Genomic DNA, 24,586 nt, shown 5'->3' on the forward strand with positions numbered 1-24,586 from the left:
GGGGCGAGATGTAAGAGATGCTTCGTCGCGATCAGACCAGTGCCAAGGGTAAGCCAGCGCCTTCCCCAAGCGCGGTCCGTTTGCCTAGCATGGCGAACAGGCACCAGGGCGTCGGGCGATTGCTCGTGCCAAGTTCACGGGCGAACTCTGGTCAATTAAGGGTCGGTTAAGGCGGACAGTTAGAACTTAACCCGGGTCTATGCAGACAATGTTTATAGAATCAGTGTATAGGGTCATTTGCAGGTTAGGTGTGTTCAGAGAGAGAGAGAGAGAGAGAGAGAGACTGAATCAGCACTGAGAGGCACTTGTCTCCTCGTTCCCAGCCCCTCCCCTGGAACAGTGCCATGCGTCCCAGCGTATGGCAAGGGGCAGAGGAAGCCCATCCTGTGTCTCTATTCCTGGCAGCCACTCAGAAGCATGTTCTTACTGTTTTCATCCTGCCTGGGGAAGACGGTTTAAACATTTATTGGTGCGTGCCCTGGGTGAAGGCCAAGGACATTGGGTACAGGATGGGAGGCTGTGCAATTCCTCTGAATGCACCCTGCTGTGTGTGAGCCATGAACCCAGGTCCCGCGACCTTCAGAGCTTAGGATCGCGAGCCATTTCGGCTGCTGGATAACCCCTGTGTGATTCAACATCCTGTAAGCGAGAGTTTGGAAAGCACTAACCCACGGTACTTGACCAAGGGCTGCGTCTCTGAATTTTCTAAGTCTTCTACACCGGGTCTTGGTATCACTTCTCTGAGCTACACATTTCCCCTAGGCCTCACGCCCTTTGTTCTTCCTATCAAAACAGAATTAATGACTTCTCAGAGGTGTCGTCACTCAGCAGATAAGGATGCAGTCTGTAGGTCAGTCGGATGGGTCCCCGAGAGCTGAGGGCTCCCTCCGTGATCTGGGGCAAGCCGCCTGCTCTCAAAGGCGATGTCCCCAACCGCAAAAGGGGGTTGATAACAACGCCTAGCGGCTCGGGTGTCTGTGAGGGCGGTCCCACACGCGCACCGTTCAGAGTGCCTGGCTCAGAGCTCTTGCCTGCACCCACGCCACTCGTTGCTGTCATGGCCATGACTCCGGATGAGAAGCCGGGAAGGTTGAGCCGACTGACGGTAAATCAGCGGTTCTCGACTTGGCCGCGTGTCGGGATCACCTGGGGGAACTCAAAAAAAATACCCCTGCCTGGGAGAAGAGCCACCCGGGGGGTTCCGGCTTCGTTGGTGGGGGTTGCAGTCTGGGCATGGGATGTAGCAAAGCTCCCAAGTGATTCTAATGCGCACCCAGGACTGAGAGCTACCACCCTGAACAGTTCGCAAATGAGATGTTCTCGAAGCTCTGGTCTACGGCTGCACAACGTTCTTTTAGGAGAGACTGCTAGAAGGTCTTAAAGCCAACCAGATTCCCTGTACCTTCCTTATAAAGGTCATGTTGAACTTGGGGGCCGTTCAAGGCTTTCCCAGCATCTGCACTTGTCCAGGGTCCCCAAGGGTTTGGAACCTGATAAAAGCGAGGTTCCCTGTGACGTGTGCATGTTTCTCATAAAGTTCTACATGCAGAAATTGGCTTCAGAGACAAAGAAAAGGAAACCAAACTTGTTTGAACAAAAGGAGTTTCTCTTCCTTCGAGCCACGCCAGCTTATAAGCCTCCACAAAGCAGGGAAGGCAGCTCCTCCTTTCCCTCGCAGACACTGATAGACTCCGTGCCTATCAGAGTGGTTCACCGTCAAGACAAACGGCGTGCACTCCCTGGCCAGGAGTCCTAAGCCCTTAAACTACCTGCGGTCCACATCAAAGCTCCAGGATATACAGAACTTTCTCGCAGCACCCGAGCCACCACCATGAGGACCTGCCTGCGGAGACCCAGTCGTCTGGACCAAGCTGTCCAATGGCTCTTGCTTTTGGCCGTGTTGATCTCCTTATTCTTTGTCCTGCCCTCCTTCGTTAAGGAACCCGATACGAAACCTTTCAGGTAAGGTTCTGGCCCCTTTCCCAATGCCTCAGAATTTATTAGAGGAAACTTGAAAGCCTCTCATCCAGGGAAGCCTGGGGAACCTGCTGCACCCACACAGGGGTAGGCGGGGGTCAGGGATGTTGTCAAGAAACACTGGCAAGAAAGATCCCAGGAGGCCTCTGGGGGACAAGCAGGTGTCAGAGGTGGGAAAACCAAGGGGTCCAGATGCCTTGGGGCTGGTAGAGGGGAAACGTGGGCAGGAGTCTGAGAACAAGGAGTCTGGGTCTCCGGAAGGTATAGACAGAAAATGCCTTCCCCCTCTGGGACCGTGAATGATAATAGCAGCTTTGGGGTGAGTTCTTACATGCCATTCACCGTGTCCTAAAGCACAAGATTTACCCCGTGGATTCCATGCACTTCAAATTTTATTTTTTTTAACGTTTTTTTATTTATTTTTGAGACAGAGAGAGACAGAGCTTGAACGGGGGAGGGTCAGAGAGAGGGAGACACAGAATCCAAAACAGGCTCCTGGCTCTGAGCTGTCAGCACAGAGCCCGACGCGGGCCTCGAACTCACGGACCGCGAGATCATGACCTGAGCCGAAGTCGGACGCTTAACCGACTGAGCCACCCAGGCGCCCCGATTCCATGCACTTCAAAATCACACTCTCCCCGTGGAGTTTGTCAGAAAATGACCTCTCCCCCCAAAAAAATAAAGAAAAGAAAAGAAAAGAAAAGAAAAGAAAAGAAAAGAAAAAAGAAAAAAAGAACCTCTTCCTTCGCTTAATTCTGGCCCCCAAGTTCATCCTTACATACAAATCTAGTCCCATCAGATGCCATCACATCAACTCTGAAAAGGCTACCGTAACAGGTGTGAACGTTGACTCTCTCCTCGGTCACCACACTAGATCACTAATGCTTTTGAAGTTTCTAGAAACTGAGAGGTGAAAATATGTTTCTCTTTTGACTTTGCACTTCTCAGGCCACCGTGAATTTGAGGGTCCTCTGACGTGTGCTGACCATTTGCATTTTTTCTAACTAAGTCAGCCAGCTGTCACCGCCGCTTGTCTTTTTCTAGGGAATGGCTGGGTCATATCTCTTGCTTCCCCACCCCCCAAAAAAGGAAGCGAAATTATTTCTCTTTTATTTAACGATAGGAGTTTTTTGTGTATTAGGGATATTAACCCTTTTCTATCGTAGATGTAACAATACTTGAAATGTTTTCTTCAGGCTGATGTTTGTTTTTATTGCCTTGTTTATGCTATCTCACGTGACACAACTCCTTCTTATGTAGGTGAAATCTATTTATCATTTCCTTTATGGCCACTGGACTTTGTGCAATTTGGGGGAAAGTCTGTCCCACCCCAAAATTTTATAAATTGCCATATATATATATATATATATATAGTGATGTATACATATATATACATTAGTGAATATATATACATTAGTGAACACACAGTGTAGTCTTAGGTTCAGGAGTAGAACCCAGTGGTTCATCACTTACAAGTGCTCATCCCAGTGAGTCCCCTCCTTAATGCCCATCGCCCATTTAGCCCATCCCCCCACCCACCTCCCCTCCAGCAACCCTCAGTTTGTTCTCTGTATTTAAGAGTCTCTTATGGTTTGCCTCCCTCCATTTTTATCTTATTGTTCCTTCCCTTCCCGTTGCCTTCTGTATTGTCTACTAATATTTTTGTACTTTTTTTAAGCTTAAATCGTTAACCTACCTGAAGCCTATTTTTGTGCATGGTGTGAATCTGGGTTTGCATACGCTGAACTCTCTTGACCACAAGTGACAAAAACCCAACGCAATCTGGCTTAAACAAGAAGACCGGGGAGGGAGGGGCGCCTGGGTGGCTCAGTTGGTTCAACATCCGACTTTGGCTCAGGTCATGATCTCACAGTTCGTTGGTTCGAGCCCCACGTCTGGCTCTGTGCTGACAGTCCAGGGCCTGGAGCCTGCTTTGGATTCTGTGTCTCCCTCTCTCTCTGCCCCTCCCCTGGCTTGTGTTCTGTCTCTCTCTCTCTCTCTCTCTCTCATAAATAAGTAAACATTAAAGAAAGTTTGTACAAAATAAAAGAAGCCCAGGGAAGGAGAGAAGGTCAGAGGATTACAGTGTCCCTGGAGACACACGTTGGGGTAGGAGTGGGCTGCAGGAGTCACTCATAGTGACCCAGATGCCTGGTCTCCTTCCCCAGCCGATGTCGTATGTCCCGGAGTTAGAGGGAGATATAAGCAGACTGGTGCCTGTTTCTGGTCTAGAGATTTCTGAAGGCGGAAGGTGGTGGGAATTGTCCATGGTGTAATGTACATGGGAAGAAGGCTCTGGCCTGGGCCTTCAGAGCCCAGGAGGCTGTGGACGGCAGGTCAGCACTCCTGTGGTGCCAGGAGGGATCACGGCCCCAGAACCCCCCAATTACCCGCTGGGGCCAAGTAAAGGGACATCCACTCCAGAGAAGCGTTTGGGGACCCCGAATACTGTTGGGGGCATTCATGAGGGGATCCTCAATGCAAAGGAGAGCGCTGCCCCAGGGAAGCCACACTTACTGACCCTAGCGAGAGCACCACGTCAGCAGACAGAAGCCACTGGAACCTCAGTGCGAGCGGGGACACCAAGTGCTCCCCACTCTTCCCAGACTTGAGTAATAATACAGGAGAGCTAGGCCTTCAGAAGGAAGGGAAGGTCTACTCTGTGCCTGACCAGGGATTCTAGCTGCCCCCACCTCCCCCACCCCTCCAGCCTCACCCCTGCCAAGCCTGGGGTGGGGGGCGGGGGGAGGCGGGACACCTGGAATTCTAAATGGATGAGACTGAATTTGGGGTTTAGGTGTTTTGCTTTGTTTTTTAAAATCTTTTCTGTAATTGTTTTGTTTCGTTTTGTGTGTGGACGGAGTTTGAATCATCAAAGGTGGCTGTGAAGTGAGTAAATCTGCCCTAGGCATCAGAGATAGGGAAAGGGCCACACGCTGAGACTTCTCAGTGAAAGTCTCTCCTTACTACACTGCCAATCAACCGCAGAGCAGAGACTGAGCGCCTTGAGCCAGAGGTCCCTGGAGGAAAGGTTGTGTGTCTGTTGAAAGCTTCGTTGAGAAGAAGGACCTCGGAGGCAGGGAGGGCTTGGAAAAGGCTTGTGGGGAGGATAGCATAAACAAGGAGGCCGACCTGCAGAAGTGTCCTCTTGGCTGAGCCTCGGGCGAATCCGAATCCGCCTTGCAGAAATGAGGGGCTTGCTCTGGGGAGCCCAGGGAGGGCATTTCAGGAGGGTGGGGCCGAGGCTTGATGCAAGAGGCTTTCAGGCAGGGAGGCGACCTCACCAAAGCAGGATCGTGCAACGATTGGTCTGCCAGGAGGGAACAGGATGGATCGGAAGGGAGGTGTGAGTCACAGCTTTGGCCTGACCCAGGGCAGGAACCAAGGGAGGGACAGCGGATTATCCTGCGGTGAAGGGAAGGACCGGGGCTGACAAATGCCCTCCCTGGCAGATTTAGGCACTGAAACGTAAGGTGCAGAAGATCTGGGAGGGGTGGGGTAGGAAGAAGCGGAAAATCAGGAGACACTTTGAAGAAGAGTGGGGGGAGGGGAGGCACGTGTGCAGTTAGAGACGGGGTCGGGGTGGGGGTGGGGGTGGCCCACCTCGCCCCACAGTGCTGCCTGGGCAAAGGATGACAGTAAAATCAGACATAAAAGGGAGTCGTAGAATGCCAACCCAAGTATAGGATCAGCGGTTTCTGAAGGTCCCTGTTCCCAAGTCTGCATGTTAATGACACCTCAATATCATCTCAGAGCTGGAGATTTCCCCAGACCCGCACCTATGCTCAGGAGCTTTCTGGGGGTTATTTCCCTTTTTTTTTTTTTTTTTCCGGGGGTGATTTCCAATCTTCGCAATCGTCGCCCAAGATCAGCGTTTTTATTCTTTTACACAAATGAGGGAGATGAGGCTCCAAAAGGTTAAGCCTAATCCCACCCAGCCAGGAAGGAGCAAGACAGAGACGTGAACACGGGATTTGAACTCCACTACCCGGAACGCGTTCACTCTCAGGAGACTCAAAGTCCGATGGAGGGGAGAGCCACACAAGAAGCAAGAGAGGGAGGGTGACATTATTAATAGTGGCAAATACCCCCCCACCCCCCGATTTAAGTCCAAGGTGACGAGCGCTATGGGAAGAAACAGAGAAGAGTAATTACATCCAGGGGGCAGGGTCAGGACAACATCCTGGTGGCATTTGCAGAGCGCTGGCAGGCTGGGCGACATGGCAGCACGGGGGACACCGCGCACTAAGGAGGCAGCAGAAGGAACGGTGCAGAAGCAGGGCCACCGGTGGGGGGGCGGGGCGTGTTCCTCGAGGGACTGATGACTCATGTGAGCAAGGCTGATAGGGGCTCCGCATGCCAGGCACTGGTCTCCAGAACCCATGATTACTGACCACATATCAAGGCTTTTGGGTAGATACTATTATCAGCAACACCCCTCTTTTACGGATAAGAGCAGTTAGGCAACTTTCCCAACCAAGGTCACCCTTGTCACTTAAGTTCAGACACAGGCCAGCTGGCTCCGGAGTCTGTGCTCCAAGCCACGACCCAGGCTGGTGTCACAAGCCCCACCCCCGTCCCTCGGCAGTGTTTTTTCATTTTTTGTTTCTAAAGTTAATTCATTTATTTGCGGGGGCGGGGGGGGGGGGGGCACAAGCAGGGGGGGGGCAGGGGCGGGGGAGAGAATGCGCAGCAGGATCCCGGCTCTCAGCGACGAAGTCTGACTCGGGGTTCGATCCCACCAATAGTGCGCTCGTGACCTGAACGGAAGTCGAGAGCCGGACGCTTAACCGACTGAGCCACCCAGGCGCCCCTGCGAGGTGGTTTTTAAACACTTGTTGATGAAAGAGTGAATGCGTGGCCCTTGAGGGACCAACGGTTAGATTCCACGGCTAGGAAAAGCTTTACAGGAACGGAGTAACTTGAATACATTTGTGCATTGTGCAGATTCCTCAGTTAGTAGATTGCACGGCAGATGGTGGGGGGAAGGTGGTCTCCGTGGGGGGCTAGGTTAGAGGCTGTTGCAATGGTTTAGGGCCCAAGAGCCCTGGGCGGACGGCGTTAGGAAGAAAGGCCTGAATAACTCAGATCGGCTGGATTTGGCAACAAACAGGATGGGGAGGCAGTGGAGAGGAAGGACTGGGACACAACTGTATGATTTCAAACCTGGGTTATTGGACTACTTCTCGTATCTTCTTCATTTGGTCCCAGTCTCCATTGTGCCCCTGGATAGGTAGATACCAGCTAAGACCATGTCTCTACCTGCTTGGCTTTCCTGGTCTGGAATGAATTTGTCTTCAACAATTCTGTGGATTCTCTTTTTTATCTTATTTTGGTCTAAGACACAGAACTTTCTTTTCTATAACTTCCCGGTTTCCGATCCTGGACCCCCATTCATGGAGCTGCAGGGAAACTTCATGTCGGGACCGTCCTCCCTCCTCTGCCGCCTCCCCAGGATGATGTCAAGGGCTCCCGGATGGCCACGCCGTGCCAGCGCCTGGGTAGGGGTGGCTGATTCTTAGCCCTCGTGTGGCCGTGGAGACAACCGTCGTCCCTGCCTCTTGGCCTTTTCATGTCCACCTGGCTTAGGTGTGAGAATTTCCTGATGTTGTCAGAATTACGGTTCTGTCTTCCTGGGTTCAGTGTGCAGCCATTGTCTGTCAGGAGTCTTATTAGACCCTAGGAACACGACAAGTAGGGCTCAGGAGCCCTCCGAACTTGGGACCCAGAGCCCCTCTCCCCTCTCTGTCCTCTTCACCCAGACTAAACTTTCTAGGGAGGGGGCGATGGTGGGAGGAAACAGACAAGTCCTTCTCCGAGACATTTGATCTATTTCACCAAATCTTCTCCTCCCTCTAAGGTCTTTCAGGGTGTCCTTTACTTTCTAGTTCTTACTGGGGCACCTGGCTGTCTCAGTTGGTTAGGCGTCTGACTTCAGCTCAGGTCATGATCCCGCAATTCGTGGGTTCGAGCCCGGCGTCAGGGTCTGTGCTGACAGCTCAGAGCCTGGAGCCTGCTTCGGATTCTGTGTCTTCCTCTCTCCCTGCCCCTCCCCTGCTCATGCTCTCTCTCTCTCTCTCAATAATAAATAAACGTTAAAAAAATTTTTAAACAAAACAAAACCCAAAGAGGCCAATACATTTTATCAATAATGTGCAAAATGAGAGCTAAACTTATTTGATTTGAGGTAGTTTAAATGAAATCTTAGTAAAATGTAAGTGCCTCATCGGTAGCCATTCAACATTAATGACATATTTCCCTAAATATCATAATAAAGGTAAGTTTGGAGTTCTTAAAAAAGAAAACAGAGTCCCATTTAACAGATGAGGAAACAGGAGCTCTAAGGGTTCTGACCTTGCCCAAGATCCCACAGCTGGTCACTTGGTGGCCGGGCTGGAACTCAAGCAGGTGACTTTCCACCGCAGTGAGCTCCGCTGTCCTCTTGCCCAGTGCCGGGAAGTTAGTTTTCTGTGATTATCCCCAAGAGAGGTAAGCTAGGTACCAGATACAGGTGATAAACATAGACTCTGCTTTAAACAGTCTTGGTTCACAAGGATCGTTTCCCAGCCACCGGGCCACAGGGTCTCATCTCGTATCTGTGATTCTTGACCCAGACATACCTGCCATTCTTGGGTTTACAACAATGACCTCGGTCACACCCACCACCCTCCCCGTTCACGTTCAAGGTCTTCCCTACTCTCCTTAACTAATCTCAAGACTCACGCCTCTGGGTCTGGGGAGAGCTGTCGGCTTGTGTCTGTATTTGTGGATCCCAGGGAGGGAAATCGTCCAACATTTAAACCAGCCTCCCACCCACCCTGGGCCACAGTGAGTTCAGTGAGGTGAATGGGATCCCAGAGAAGGCTCAGGGCTCCCCTGCTGGGGGAGAGCTTTGGAAATTGAATCCCGCTACTGAATCGTTAGGAGCAGTGGCTTAGATGTGTTTCCTCTTCTTCTCCCGGTTTCTATTGTTCCCCATTAGGATTTAATTGGCCGGAAACTACACAAATAAGAGAATTGGCTTTGATTTGAAAAGCGAACACTTGGAATAACAATAGAATACAGATTTCTGGGTGTTTTCTTTCGAGCCTATAAAGAGAATTAAGGCAAAGTAGAGATTTTAGCGACTGAAGCAACTTGTGGACGCGTCTAAAGATTCAAAGTGAAGTTCGAAAATGTAAATCATGCAAGAAAGTGTCAGGATTTCCTGGGGGAAATAAACTTCAAAGTTTGGGGGAGGGGGAAGCAGAATGATTGGTTTTCATCTCAGAGAAGACCGGAGCCCCTAAAGAGTTATGTCTGCCGGCACCAAGGGAGTTGGGGAGGCTCCAGGCTGGGCTATGATGTTTTGGTTTTTTTTTTTAATGTTTATTTTTGACACACAGAGAGAGAGAGAGAGAGAGAGAGAGACAGTGTGAGTGGGGGAGGGGCAGAGAGAGAGGGAGACCCAGAATCTGAAGCAGATTCCAGGCTCTGAGCTGTCAGCACAGAGCCCGACGCGGGACTCGAACTCACGGACCTTGAGATCAAGACCTGAACTGAAGTCAGACACTTAACCTACGGAGCCACCCAGGCGCCCTACTGTTACTGAATTACTTTACATTTTTAAAGAATATTTATTTATTTCTGAAGGAAAGAAAGACAGAGTGTGAGCAGGGGAGGGGCAGAGAGAGAGGGAGACCCAGAATCTGAGCTGTCAGCACAGAGCCCGACGCAGGGGCTCCAACTCACAAACCGTGAGATCATGACCTGAGCCGAACCCCGACGCTCAACCGACTGAGCCACCCAGGCGCCCCAAAAGTGCGACATTTTATATTTTTAACCACCCCCCCCAATAGATTAGAACTTGATGTTGGATTTGCTTTTTGCTTGGATGTGATCCCTGAATGATTTGCCTGTCCCCCTGAATGCTTAATACAAATCAGGTACTGGAGCGGAGAGCCGCCCATCACAGAGGGTCCTTATCAGGGGGTGAGGAAAGACACTGTGGGGACCCTACAGTTGGTTCCCCTTTCCAAGGAGAGGCAGGCATCATGAAAACCCAGGTGGGGGAACCAGATGCGTGACCCTGAAGAGGCTCAAGATAAAAAGAGTGAGCAAAGAAGCTGATGGTGGGGATTCAGGGGAAGGGGGTCCGGGTCGTGAGGACGTGATTAGAGGCATGTGTGTGGCCAGCCACTTATCACAAGGCAGGCGCACCTAGCCTGGAGCCTGTTCAGCGTCTGTTCCACTGAATGGCACAGCCCAGAATTATTTAGGGAAATCAAAGGGTTTTGGTTTGGGGGGGGGGCGGTTATTAAAGAATAACTGATATACGAAATTGTGTATCAGTTTCAGGTGTACAACATAATGATTCGATATTCACAGACATTATGAAATGCTCACAATAAGGCTAGTTACCCCTTGTCACCATACCAAGTTGTTACGATATTATCGTATATTCCCGATGCATGGACTTCACACCCCCGTGTCTTATTTATTACTGGAAGATCTTTGGCTCATTTCACTTAGTGTAATACCCCCCCAGGTCCATCCACGTTGCTGCAAATGGCAAGATCTCGTTCTTTTTAATGGCCGAGCAACTCCATTCTGTACACATTGGCCGCGTCTTTATCCATTCATCTACCGATGGACACTTGGGTCGCTTCCGTATCTCCGCTGTTGCGAGTAGTGTTGCCATGAACATAGGGGTGTGTGTGTCTTCTCAGACTAGCATTTTCTCTTCTTTTTATTTATTTATTTTTTTTAATGTTTATTTTTGAGAGAGAGAGAGAGACAGAGCTCAAGTGGGGAGGGGCAGAGAGAGGGAGACAGAATCCCAGAATCCAAAGCAGGCTCCAGGCTCTGAGCTGTCTGCACAGAGCCCAATGCAGGGCTCGAACTCATGAACCCCGAGACCATGACCTGAGCCAAAGTCGGACGCTTAACCGACTGAGCCACCCAGGCGCCCCCTGTTTTCCTTAGGATTTTCTGAAAGACGTTCTCTCTTCTCTGGCTGACTTGATTGTAGGAACACGTATGCAATGCATGTAACACACAAAACGTGTGTTGATTGACTTGTGCATGCTCTTGATAAGGATTCCAGTCACCAGCAGACTATTAGGAGTTGAGTCTGGGGGGAGTCAAAAGTTACGCGCAGCTTTTCGACTGTGTGTGGGCTGGCGCCCCCCCAACCCACACACCATTCAAGGATCCACTGTGCTATTGCACGCTTGCCAACCGTTGTTTCATGGCACCAAGGACAAAGAAACCTTGAACCTCTTTGTGACTAGAGCTATGTGATCCCCGCTGATAAATTTATTTTTAAAGTGCAACATTTTACGTTTTTACCTCCCCGGTAGATCAGAATTGGATATGGAATTGCTTTTTGCTTGGATGCGATCCATAAATGGCTTGCCTGTCCCCCGGAACCCTTAACAGAAAACAGGGTCCCCTCCTTCACCACCACCCCCGCCCGCCCCCCGCCCCGGCCTTGCCCATGGTGTTTACATTCAGGATCACATAGGATCTGGACAAGACGAATGCAGGGCATTCACCATATGGCCGGAAGGAATTTGAGCATTCAGTAAATACCAGGCAGGAACAGAAGGAAATGCCTACATAAACACCCACATTCCTAGCAATCATAGTTGTGTTTAATTATAGGGAATTGAAATGGAACTTAATTACATAATTTTGTCAGTACCTGGGTCACTGCTGCAACTCCGTGTAAAACTTAAAAGAGTCATCAGTAATCTGCCAGCGTCGCAGGCAGACAGCCCTGCACGGGGCCCTGGGGCTCCCGCTTCTGGAAGGGGCTGCAGGAAGGAGTGCCTGGTGCCCCCTCTTTAGGGGCTGGCGTGACCACGAGGCAGAGGGCCAGCTGTCTGGGCTGCACGCCCACCGCGTCTAGGGTAGAAAACCACCCTGCCACACCAGCTCCCCGATCACAGCCACGCGAAGGTGCTCGCAGTTTGGAAGGGAAACTTCTAGACGCCTCTTGCGGTTTGGGCGTGGGAAATGCGGGTGGAGGTGCATCCGAGGTTCAAGGCTGAGTGACGAGAGCTGTTTGCCATGAGAGTTAACACCTAGGCCTTCGCCTGTGCCCGGAGCCTGGGGCTTCAGCTCAGTTGTGACATTAAAGGGGAGAAGGGGTGCCTGGGTGGCTCAGTCGGTTAAGCATCTGACTTCGGCTCAGGTCATGATCTCACGGCTCTGAGTTCGAGCCCCGTGTCGGGCTCTGTGCTGACAGCTCGGAGCCTGGACGCTGCTTGGGATTCTGTGTCTCCCTCTCTCTCTGCCCCTCCCCTGTTCATGCTCTGTCTCTCTCTGTCTCAAGAATAAATAAACATTTTTTAAAAATTTTTCTTTAAGGGGAGGAGTGAATCTCAAGGCCTCAAACCTTTCTACGAAACAAAGGTGGCCCAAATCCATCAAGCGTATGTTCTGAACTCTCTCAGCTTTTCCACTCCGCGTGGATGGTCCTCTTTCAGAATGGATACTTAGGGGCGTCTGCCCAGCTCATGAGCCAATAACCCCCTCTTTCTCTTGAGACTGTCTTCCTCCCGTGCACAGGGTGGACCCCAGGAGGCCACTTGCCATGAGACCCGTGTCACTTACCATGTGGCCAGGGACGGAGAAGGGACCCAAGTGAGACAGAAGGAGAGTCAACAGTCCCTGGGGCAGGTGACTTGGGGTTGCCATCCTCCATGTGGGCTGAGGAGCAGAGAGAAGAAAGCAGGCTGAGGGAAACAGGATAGGTAGGAACAGGGACAGGCCTCAAAGAGAGATTCCAGGTTCCAGAACCTTCTAGAGCCCCAACCATGTCCTGGCCTTGGGCTCAAGATGTTTTCTCTCCTTATGATAAATCTCCCCGCCCCTTCCCCCCCCCCTTTTTTTTTAAGTTAAAAACGGAAAACAAAAAAAGAATAAAAGCTTCAAACCTTGAAGGCTATTATCTTTTCCAGGCTGTTCCGTGTCACAGCCCAGCCCTGCCTCGCGGCCTTTCTCTCCTTTCTGGTCTGGGATAGCTCTCGTTCGAGTCCCTTCTCTGAGCCATAAAACAAAGGCAGGGGCATTTGTTCACTGAGCCCAGGTAACAATGTGTAAGTGTTCCCAGGAGGAAGGACCCCACTGCCAGCCTTTGCCTAACAGCCTCCAGAGAAGTTTGAATGTCAGAACAGAGAGTGTCCTTCTTGGAGTACTTGAACAACCATTCTTCCCTGGGGCGCAGGAAGCAGGAAACACGGCCACAATGCAGAGGGAGGCCCCACACGAGGAAGGATTAACATGGGTAATCTCCTTATTGCGGTACCGCCTTGGGCCAGCCCTCTATTGGTCTAGGGATCAAAGTCTCCTCTGTCTTCCACCTGTAACAACAGTGACTGTGTTTTCTGTGGGTTCGAGGTCTGTGCCTTGTTCAAATTTGTATTCCTGGGACCCACAAAGCACATCGCACGGAGACAGTGAACAGCTGTTGAATGAGATGTTCTTCTGCGAGTACATGTTTCAAATTCTCCCCCACGTTTGTTCAAATCCATTTCCCGGTGGGCTCAGAAAGCCTTGCAAGGGGCGCCTGGGTGGCTCGGTCGGTTGAGCATCCAACTTTGGCTCAGGTCATGATTTCACGGTCCGTGGGTTCGAGCCCCATGTCGGGCTCTGTGCTGTCAGCTCAGAGCCCGGAGCCTGCTTCGGATTCTGCATCTCCCTCTCTCTCTGCCCCTCCCCCGCTCACGCTCTGTCTCTCAAAAATACATAAACGTTAAAAAAAAAAATGTTTAAAAGAAAGCCTTTCGAAAGCCCTGATGTGATATGGCACCACCCCGGGGGGACTTTGTAGTAAGGGCTGCTTGGAGCGATTTCTTCCCCCTCGGAGCCTGCGATCTAGGGCAGAGCTGACATCCCGTTGAACGACTACAACCCAAAACACGCCCAATTCGATGCCACGTAGGGGTTTAGCACTCACGTTGTCACGGACACGGAGCTTGGGTCAGGCTACCTCCCGTGGCTCATCACGATCACCCATTCCCCGGCACACCTCCGAGTTTCAACTTGGCATTTTATCTGTGATGATCTGTGGTCCCCCATATATCCTGGGCTCCGTGGGGGCAGGACCGGACCTGGTTGAGCTCGTCACCCAGGCCCCAGTAACTAGCCCAGCGTTCATAGGAGATGCTCAGCAGTAGTGGCTGCATAAAGAACAAACTACGGCTGTGGAGCTGGGAGGCGGGCAGAAGTCAAAGCTGCAACCAGGGGATTGGGACACCGGACTCAGGAGACCCTCCCCCCGCCCCAACTTGCACACGACAAATCAAGAATGAATGAAGCCCCCACGGTCGGGGAGAGAAGGGCGGGTCTTATTGGCGGAGCAGGTGTTTTGTGCCAGATGCTAAACACGGGCTGTGAGTCAACGCCCACAGCTGACTTCTCTCAGAGGCAAAAGGCAGCAGGCCATTTTACAGATAAGAAAACCGAGGGCGGGGGGGGGGGGGTGTTGAAGATTTCTCCCAGTCATGCTGGCAAAGTCCCACTCGGGTCTGGCTGGCTGCACCTGTCATGCTCTCTCTTCTCTCTCTGTGGCCTCAGTGAGTCTGTGATATGGGACTTGGAAGAAGCATGAGAGCAGACACAAGGGAGCTGCTTGGGACAAGAGTGACCACGATGAGCCAGGGAGGCCCAGGACATCAGGGAAAAAGAGCAGGAGTTAAGGACACCTGGAAATCCATTAGGATGATGGCTAGGTCACCAGAGAGGATGATTCTTTCTCCCAAGGCTCCCGGGAATCGCCCCCCAAAACCTGTGAGCACAGAGACCCCACCTCAAAGTCCAATTACAGAACCGCGCTGAGCAGGGGACCCGCGCTTTTCTCAGAACCCCTGACGCTAATTTGCATAAATTAAGTGATACTTTTGACGGCCTCACACAAAAGAAGAGAATGAAAAGAAAGTAAACGTAACCCTTGGAGTCAGAACCCTTGAGTGCCCCAAGCCAGACCAGGCACCCTGAATGTATCTTCTCCCACCGCTAGACCAAGCACCGTGCAGTGGAATTCAGCTTATGGGCCCCCACCCCCTTGCTTCGGCACCCTCCCCACCCCCCTCTCCCCCCTGAAATTCTTCAGGAGCTCCTCCTGGACAAGAAGACCAACGATGAAGTCCAAACTCCTTAGTCGGACCTACAATGCAGATAATAATCCGGTTCTGTCTACCCACTTGGGATCATCTCCTGCCCAGGCACAGACCCTTCCCTCGTGCCCACCAAGCTCACGTGCCCCCCGCCCGGGGCGAGACATGTTCTGTACCGTAATCACACAAATGTGTCTTCACTAGGGTTCCCCTTGCGGGTGGCTGGGAAACACGCCTCGCATCCGGGATGTCCGGCATCTAACGTGAGATGGGGGCTCTTGACAAGTGAATACTTGCTGAGTCCCGAGATTTTTTCCCAACAATGCCAACAGGCAAGCTTGTTGTTAGGCAGGGGTCGAAGTAAATATTTCAGGCCGATCTTTCGATCAAGGATGGGAGCTATAGTCTTGACATGAATGTATATTTTCCTACTCCCTTATGAACAAGGTTACCTTTGTTACCTACCCTTCATTAAAAAAGAAAGAGACGGGGCGCCTGGGTGGCTCAGTCGGTTGAGCGTCCGACTTCGGCTCAGGTCATGATCTCGCGGTTCGTGGGTTCGAGCCCCGCGTCGGGCTCTGTGCTGACAGCTCAGAGCCTGGAGTCAGCTTCGGATTCTGTGTCTCCCTCTCTCTCTCCCCTCCCTTCCCCGCTCACACTGTCTCTCTCTTTCTGTCTGTCTGTCTCTCTCTCTCAAAAATAAACAAGCATTTTAAAAAAAGTAAAATTTAAAAAAAGAAAAAGAGAAAAGGTCAACAGCATCCTACAGATATTAGTAACAGGGCGGAGTCACACAGTCATCCTGGAGCCAGAGCAGAGAGGGCGCTGTCCAAGGTCAGCCTTGTCAGCGGCACTCCTGACGCCAGTTCCCATAACAGACTCCAAGCCACCACCGCCCGCTGCTTCGAGGTCACGGGTAAGTTTCCAGACCCAACGCCAACAGCTTAACTTGGGGCATAGATGGCGATACTCATGTCTCGCGGAAACCGGTTTGAAGTCCACCCGAGGCACAAAAAGAAATACCATTTATGCTTCAACCTGTTGATACGATCCTGGACCCTAATCAAAGGGCACATCCGTCCCTAGGCGTCAGCACATGGATGACGAGGAGAGATCTTCAGGGTCGCCACAAAAGTCTGCACGGCAGGCTCCCCCACGGGAAGGAAGGACAGCGGCTCCTGCCTCATCGTCCGCGCGAGGGAACAGCGTGCAGGTGCCCCCGGCCCAGGCCACAGCCCACCCTGCCAAGGGGGACCTCAGAGAAGAGACCGGTGGGGCCACCTCGACTGGGCCGGCCCCACCGAGGGGTCGAAAGAGGAAGGACACCGTGCTGGACACGCGGCCCCCGAGGGCACGGGATGGGGGAGTGGCCTCAGAGGCACTGTCACTGAGGAGTCAGGACGCGAGGACAACCAAAGGAAGGCAGGACCAGAATGGGGAGCCCACGGCCACCAGGACGGTGCCCTCGAAGCCTCGGGCCAAAGCGGCCACCACGGCAAGGACACCTGTGCCAGAAAGCCAGGCCGAGGCGCTGACCACCCCGGGAGCAGGGTCAATGAAAGGAGGGGCCTCGGCCGTGATGCCCCGCCGGGAGACACCCCGGGCCAAGCCACCCTCCACCCCTCTCCAGGCCCGCACCACACAGAGAAGCCGAAGCCTGCGGGCCGCCAACTTCAAGTCTGAGCCCCGGTGGGATTTCGAGGAACAATACAGCTTTGACGTGGGGGCCCTACAGACGGTGAGTCCTCCCCCTGGCTCCCTGCTCTGAAGGCCCCTGCAGACAGACAGGCCACCCCACTTCTCTGACCTCCCGGGCTCCGCCCCCAGGCCCTGCCTGGTCCCACCCCGTGCCCTCCCCATCCTTCTTTCCAAAAGTGGTGGAGGCTGGACGGGAAGGCAGGCCCAGATCCTGGCCCGGGCCTGCCCTGGAGCTCCCAGAAGGCCTAGGCAGGGTCACCGGGCAGGGTCACCGGACAGGGTCACCGGGCAGGGTCAGAGAATCTACCCGCTCTGCAGCAGGACGGCCAAACCTGCATCCCGCATACCACGGAAGCCGCAGTGCCTTCCAACCTTCTCAGGCCCACTTTCTGCCTCTGCCCCCAGCCCCGCCCCTGGCCGTGGCCTTCCGGGGCCTGGGCCTGCCTGACCCGCCTTCCTGCGTGTAGACCTGCCCCGACTCCGTGAAGGTCAAGGCCTCCAAGTCACCCTGGCTGCGGACACTCTTTCTGGCCAACCTCACCCTCTTCCTGGACTCCAGCCGCTTCAACCAGAGCGAGTGGGACCGTCTGGAGCACTTTGCACCACCCTTTGGGTTCATGGAGCTCAACTATTCGTGTGAGTCTTCCGGGGTGAGGGGCGCGGGGAGGGCCTGGGCCCACAGCACACGGCAGCTGCCCTCTGCCTCTGGCCTGCCTCTTCCCTGGAGGCCGCCAGCCCCGGGAGAAACGATGGGCTGCCTCCGGGCCCCTCCAGGGACTGAACGTGAACCTCCCCCGTTTCAGTGGTGCGGAAGGTCGTGACCCGCTTCCCTCCGGTGCCCCAGCAACAGCTGCTCCTGGCCGGTCTCCCCGCCGGGAGTTCCCAGTGCGTCACGTGCGCCGTGGTGGGCAACGGGGGCATCTTGAACAACTCTCGCGTGGGCCAGGAGATAGACAGCCACGATCACGTCTTCCGGTGAGCGGTCCGGCCCCGGGCTCCCGCCCGGCCTCCCTCCTACAGGGACGGGCTCTTCTGAGAGGTCTCATCGGGCGTTCTCTGCCTGTACCTGGAAGGTGGAATCCTGGGCTCTCCGGAGACTCCCCTATAGCTGCCGCACCCCCCACCATTTCTGTGCATTCCCCCCCACCTCTGTGCGTTCCCTCCTGCACTCACGGGTTCCGTCTGCCTCTTTCTGTGTAGACTGAGTGGAGCGGTCACTAAGGGCTACGAACAGGATGTGGGCACCCGGACGTCGTTTTACGGCTTCACTGCCTTCTCCCTGACCCAGTCGCTTATGGCCTTGGAGGGTCAGGGTTTCCGGCACGTGCCTCTGGGGAAGGTGAGCAAGGAGGGACGGGCCCGGCCGCACGCAGAATCTGAATGAGGGCGCACGAGCCCAGACAGGGAGCCGGGTGTCCTGGGTCTGGGGTCTGGTTGGTGCAGGGTCTGCTCGTACGAGGGGCAAGAACACGGACGATGGCCAGACAGAGCCGGAAAGAGCAAGGGGGCGGGCCGGAGTCAGAGCCAGGCCACCCCTGGTCCTGAAGGCGGGACTCGGACCACACACTGTCCTTGGTCCCCAGGACGTCCGCTACCTGCACTTTCTGGAAGGCACCCGAGACTATGAGTGGCTGGAGGCGATGTTTCTCAATCAGAGCCTGGTGAAGACTAGCCTTTCCTGGTTCAGGTACCCCCGCCCCCCCCTCCTCCCCCACCCCCCGGCCCCCCCACGGAGCTGTGTCTGGAGCGGCTCTGAAGGGGGTTGGGCGGGTGGGGACAGCCTCCGCTGTCACCTGGAGATGGGGTACCAGGTGCCCTGACTTGGCCCCCACGGGAGGAGGCGAGAGAACGGAGCCCGAATGACCCCTTCCTGCCCACAGGCACAGGCCCCAGGTGGCTTTCCAGGGAGACCCGCCATGGGACAGATACCTGCTGCTGCACCCCGACTCACTGCGGTACATGAAAAACAGGTGAGGGCAGCCGAGGCGTGTGGAGAGGCCCGGGTGCCTGTCAGCCCTGCAGCCTCCTGACAGCCCGGGGCCGGGGCACTTCCCAGGTTCCTGAGGTCCAAGACCCTGGACACTGCGCACTGGAGAATCTACCGCCCCACGACCGGCGCCCTCCTCCTGCTCACAGCCCTTCAGCTCTGCGACCAGGTGAGATTCTGGAGCAAGAGTGGGGCCACCTGGGGAAACAGCTGCGGGCTGTTCCTGGACGTGCCCAGCACCGGACGACGGCCGGGAGGGCGGGGGAGCGTGGCCCCGTAAGTGTCCGTCCAGGGGCCTGCGTCCAGAGCCCCGGGGCTAGAGCCAGGATACGGCCCCCCTCCCCCGACACACAGAGACCACGAGAGCGAGCCTGAGAGAGAGCGACTTCAGGCTTCTCCCTCCTCCGACCTTTATGTAGGTGAGTGCCTATGGCTTCATCACCGAGGGCCACGAGCAATTCTCCGATCACTACTACGATAAGTCCTGGAAAAAAACAGTCTTTTACATCAACCATGACTTCCAGTTAGAGAGAACGCTCTGGAAGCGGCTGCACGATGAAGGTATAATCCGGCTGTACCAGCGTTCCGTAACTTCCAAACCAAAGATGTGACTGGAGCCTGGACAGCAGCGGTCTCCTCGGCCTTTCCGGGGCACGGGGCAGGGTGGGGGGGTTTTGAGGCCTCCCGGCATTTTCCCAGGGCTCAGTTTGGGCTCCAAGCCCCTCCAGACACCCCCGGGGACCACTGAGGAGAGACTCCCAAGATGGCAAATGACTGAGGTTTTGGAGACCTCGGAACATTGCTACGGGTTCCGTTCAAAGGGAGGAGGACTCCGGTCTGGAGACCAAGGAATTTGAACGAAATGGCGTGATGACTGGTCAATACCACAGATCCCTGCTGAAATTCACCCTTCACTGTCCAGAAGATGCTTGACACGAGGGGAAGAAGCCTGAATCTACGGACGCACGTCGAGTTGGTGTTTTGCCTGAGTAGGCTTTACACCCAATGGGCAAGGAGCCCATTGAGGGGCTTGAACTCATGACCCTGAGATCAAGACATTCGCTGAGATCGGGGCGCCCGGGTGGCTCAGTCGGTTGAGCGTCTGACTTCGGCTCGCTGAGATCAAGAGTCAGACACATAACTGACTGAGCCGCCCAGTCGCCCCTAGATTTGGTTTTGAATTCCAAATCTTGTACTTAGCAGCTGTGAAATCTTGAAGGCGTTACTTAATTTCACTGTAGATTGTCTAGAGGACCCTTCCGGGGCTTATCAGATTCTAGAAGGATCTGCACCTTTCCTTGTCTTTGAGCTATTTGGCCACTCTCTGAGTTGTAGACAACTGATAGTAATAAAAATGAGTCTTGTCCACGAAGATGTGGAAAGTTTTGTACAATGAAGACACAATGACTCCCCTGTGGATGGTGACCCATTTTATATGTACAAGCAAGTTCATTTAGCGTTCCTTGTTGCCCGTATGTGTCTGTACTTTGGGCTGTCCTTTGAACCAGTATTTCCCTCTCACTGGTTCCTTCATCAATTAATAAGTTAAATAAAATCCTTGACGTGTGTTCATTTTACATTTGTAGGACAGTCACGATTTTACCCTTAAACGCACAGCCTTCTAATCTTAGGCCACCGTTTTCTAATCTGTAACACGACTTTTAGGGTGCCCATTTCGCAACGATTTAAAAAATTACTATCTGTAAAAAGCCCGATACAACAAGGACCCAGTTTCCTCCCCTTTTATTCTCTATCCTCCCATCGTCCTGCATTTTCTCAAACCTCACGTTGAGAATTTGGACCAAGCCCAAGGCATTTCAGTTCATCTTACCCCCCTGAACTCTGTCTTTAGGATTTGGACTCTGAAGCCCAGAAAGAATTCTAAAGATGCTAAACCGCATAAAGGCCCTGATGAAGGAGGACATGGAAGGCAAAAAACAAAAACATAAACAAAACCAAAAAACAAACGCAAGATGTCTTAGACTTCTCGCACCGTGTTCAAAAGCTATTTAATACCAATAGGACAGGATTTGCTTTGCTCAGAAGGGTTGCAGTACCATCTCTGGGCAGCAGGTGGCAGCATCTTGGGACCCCTTGTCTGGGATGCTCAACTTGTCTTTTTCAGGTTTTCCTACCTATTCTTACGTGTTTATCCTTCCATGTGAATTTTAGTATCTGCTTAAGATCTAGAAAAAATGTTTTGGTAGCTTAATTGGAATTGCATTAGACTTATAAATTTACTGGGGGAGAGGGACACCTGGGTGACTCTGTCAGTTAGGCGTCCGACTTCCCCTCAGGTCACGATCTCGCAGTTTGTGGGTTCAAGCCCCGCATTGGGCTCTGTGCCGACAGCTCAGAGCCTGGAGCCTGCTTCGGATTCTGTGTCTCCCTCTCTCTCTGCTCCTCCCCCCCCCCCACCCACGCTCTGTCTCTCTCTCTCTCAAAAATAAACATTAAAAAAATATTTTTATATAAATAAATTTACTTGGGGGAACCAATGGAAGTGTCCCATTGAGTTCTCTTTTCCAAGAGCAAGACAATTCTCCATTTGTCCAAATCCACTTTTGTGTCTTTCAGTATTTTAATGTTCTCCTCATATAAATTTCGAACATTCCTTGTTGAATGCACTGCTCAGTATTTTATCTTCTTTGTTGCTGTTGTAACAAAGCATGTTACGACATGTTATATCCTCTCCCCGGTTATTATTTATGTTTGTGAAGGCTGTGATATACTGTCCTATTATCTGCACATAGATTATTTGCAAATTCTTCATGCCTCTGATTTATTTTTCTTTCTCAAGTCTTTCGACTGGTGTGTCTGGACTGAGCCAACACAACAGTTTGCCCCACTTTGGATCCAGATAAATGAGCCTCAGCCTTTATGGTTGGGTAGCCTGAATTTAAACTTGAGAAAGTAGATTTGGAGGTCCTTGTAGTGGAATACAAGATAGTAGAATACAATGGAAATCAACAGCCCCTTGACCAAAAAAATCCCTGATGTAGGAATTTGCCCTGAATATAGATCTCCCGTGATACAAAAATAAATATGCACAAGGTTATTCAACTGCAGCATTGTTCAAAAGTGCAAAATATTGGGAACTGCTGAGGCACTTAAATGTAAGAGATGTAAACTATGAAGAAGGGTACATCCATCCAACAGAGAACGAGGCAGAAATGAAATGAGGAAGATCTCTGTGGACTGACATGGAGTGGTTTCAAGTGTGTGTGTGTGTGTGTGTGTGTGTGTGTGTGTGTTTAATTACTTATTTATTTAAATAATCTCTACACCCAACATGGGGCTCAAACTCAGGACCCTGCAATCAGGAGTCTCATGTTCTTTTGACCAAGCCAGCCAAAGTGCCCCTCTGGGTATATTATTAATTAAAAAACAAAACAAAACTAAACTAAAGACAAAGAGTATTTATAGTATTTATACCTTTTACATAGGAAATAATTAAATAAGAAAGTAATCATGTCTCTGCTTATCTTTGCAGAAAGAAAGTCAAGGAAAAGATACCAAAAACCAGTGAGACTGGTTACCTAAGCGAGGTGTTGGGTAGGAAAAGCTTTCCTTTACCCTTCAGAGGTTCTTCCGGCTGGCCTAAGAATGAAATTGACATGACACAGATTAATGGGGGAAAATCAAATTTAATTTCATACGTACGGGAACCCCACATACAGGAGAGGTTCACAGACAGAAAAGTAAAGAGGTGCTTATGCCATTCTGAGCTGAGGAATGGGATGGGAGCCTGGGCTTCACAGGGAAGGAGGACAGTAAGAAAAGCAGTGGTCTCATAACTAGACGATCGCCCTGCCACACAGACAGGACAGGCCGGTAAAATTTATCTCTGGTAGTTCCTCTTATTCTGGGAAAGAACTAAGGTAGATTCTTCTAGGTAGTTAAGGGAAGGTCACCAATTTCTCTCCAGCCACAGATCTTGACTGCCTTCGGTTCTAAGTAGTCCACAAAGTGGCACATTCTGGAAAGACTTGTTCTAAGCCTCTTGAGGAGTAAATAGGGGGTGAAGGTGTAGAATGGGGTGGGGGAGGGAGTGACATTTCTCCGAGTATACCTTTTGGCATAGTTTTGCCTTGGTACTCTTAACAAAACAAACTCCAACTGAGTAAATTTGAAGATCTAATTGGCTTTACTGGGCAGCCAGGAAATGGCTTTTCCAACAACGGAAAGGAACTCCCAGGAGCTAGAGGAAATGAGAAGCAAAGGCGGAAGGCAGTTGGAGGGGAGGGGTGCAGTTTCTAACAAAAGAGCAATTGTCTCCAGCAAAGTTACCTTCTCTCAGAGGGGAAGGGTGGGGATCTATCTCGCAGATCACCTCACTAGTGCTCATCCGGGGAATTAGGGTTAAAGGTCGCAGGTCACATTCCTGGGAGAAGCTAAACCTGCCGTTACATTAGATGTTACCTCTTGGTTTGTGGATGTGGCTTAGCACAAGTGGCTCTATTTTGAGCCTGTTGTCTCATTTTTCCTTTAACAGAAGCTTAATACTAAAAAAAAAAAAAAAAAATTAAAATCAGCAAGAACGGGGCGGAGGGGGGGTCCTCACATGGAATACGAAAATAAGTAATTGGAAAAAAAATTGAACCTGTTAAACTATTACTCATAGGGGCGCCTGGGTGGCTCAGTCAGTTAAGCATCTGACTCTTGATCTCAGCTCAGGTCTTGATCTCAGGGTTGTGATTTCCAGTCCTGTAATGGGCTAGAGTATATTATGCTAAGTGAAATAAGTCAGTCAGAGAAAGACAAATACCATATGATTTCACTCCTATGTGGAATTTAAGAAATAAAACAGATGAACATATGGGGGGGTGGAGAGAAGAGAGGGAAACAAGCCGTAAGGGATTTTTAATTTTTTTTTAATGTTTATTTACTTTTGAGAGAGAAAGAGTGAGTGGGCGAAAGGCAGAGAGGGGAGGACACAGAATCCAAGCAGGCTCCAGGCTCTGAACTGAAAGCAGAGAGCGCCACACAGGGCTCGAACTCACAAACGGCGAGATCATGCCCTGAGCTAAAGTCAAATGCTTAACCGACTGAGCCACCCAGGCGACCCTAGAGGCTTTTATTTTTTCAACGTTTTTTATTTATTTTTGGGACAGAGAGAGACAGAGCATGCACGGGGGAGGGGCAGAGAGAGAGGGAGACACAGAATCGGAAACAGGCTCCGGGCTCCGAGCCATCGGCCCAGAGCCCGACGCGGGGCTCGAACTCACGGACCGCGAGATCGTGACCTGGCTGAAGTCGGATGCTTAACCGACTGCGCCACCCAGGCGCCCCAGAGGCTTTTAAAGATAGAAAACAAACTGAGGGTCGATGGAGGGAGGTGGGTGGGGGATGGGCTAGAGGGGTGATGGGCATTAAGGAGGGCACTTGTGATGAGCACTGGGTTTGTATGTAAGTGATGAATCACTGAATTCTACTCCTGAAACCTATATTGCCCTGTAGGTTAACTATCTAGAATTTAAATAAAAATTTGAAAAGAAATAAAAAGAATAATGCCACCCAGGGATGTAGGGCCTGCTTGGGATTATCTCTCTGCCCTTATCCTGCTCATATGCTCACTCTCTCTCTCTCTCTCTCAAAATAAATAAACATTAAAAAAAAAATACTGGGGCACCTGGGTGGTTCAGTCTATTGAGTGTCCGACTTCGGCTCAGGTCGTGATTTCACAGTTCACGGGTTTGAGCCCCACATCGAGTTCTGTGCTGAGAGTTCAGAGCCTGGAGCCTGCTTCGGATTCTGTGTCTCCCTCTCTCTCTGCCCCTCCCTGCTCACACTCTGTCTCTCTCTCTCGAAAATGAATAAA

At 51.8% G+C, this 24,586-nt stretch overlaps 1 protein-coding gene across 3 annotated transcripts; it reads left to right on the forward strand.

Annotated features, from left to right (window-relative positions):
- Positions 1-189: 189 nt before the first annotated feature.
- Positions 190-21,196, forward strand: ST6GALNAC1 (ST6 N-acetylgalactosaminide alpha-2,6-sialyltransferase 1). 3 transcript variants are annotated; one of them, XM_049635637.1, is made up of 9 exons: positions 190-1,962; positions 16,167-16,818; positions 17,246-17,414; positions 17,582-17,753; positions 17,979-18,117; positions 18,362-18,465; positions 18,659-18,748; positions 18,835-18,934; positions 19,185-21,196. In XM_049635637.1, the coding sequence occupies exons 1-9, from the start codon at positions 1,832-1,834 to the stop codon at positions 19,374-19,376; spliced, it is 1,749 nt and encodes a 582-aa protein (XP_049491594.1). In that variant the 5' UTR covers positions 190-1,831; the 3' UTR covers positions 19,377-21,196. The 3 variants fall into 3 exon arrangements, with proteins under 3 accessions (XP_049491594.1, XP_049491596.1, XP_049491595.1); XM_049635638.1 differs by lacking the exon at positions 190-1,962 and adding an exon at positions 13,719-15,996; XM_049635639.1 differs by lacking the exon at positions 18,362-18,465 and having other exon boundaries at positions 19,185-19,340.
- The last annotated feature ends 3,390 nt before the right edge of the window (positions 21,197-24,586 follow it).

Source organism: Panthera uncia, chromosome E1 (assembly GCF_023721935.1).
Source record: "Panthera uncia isolate 11264 chromosome E1, Puncia_PCG_1.0, whole genome shotgun sequence".
NCBI lineage: Eukaryota > Metazoa > Chordata > Mammalia > Carnivora > Felidae > Panthera > Panthera uncia.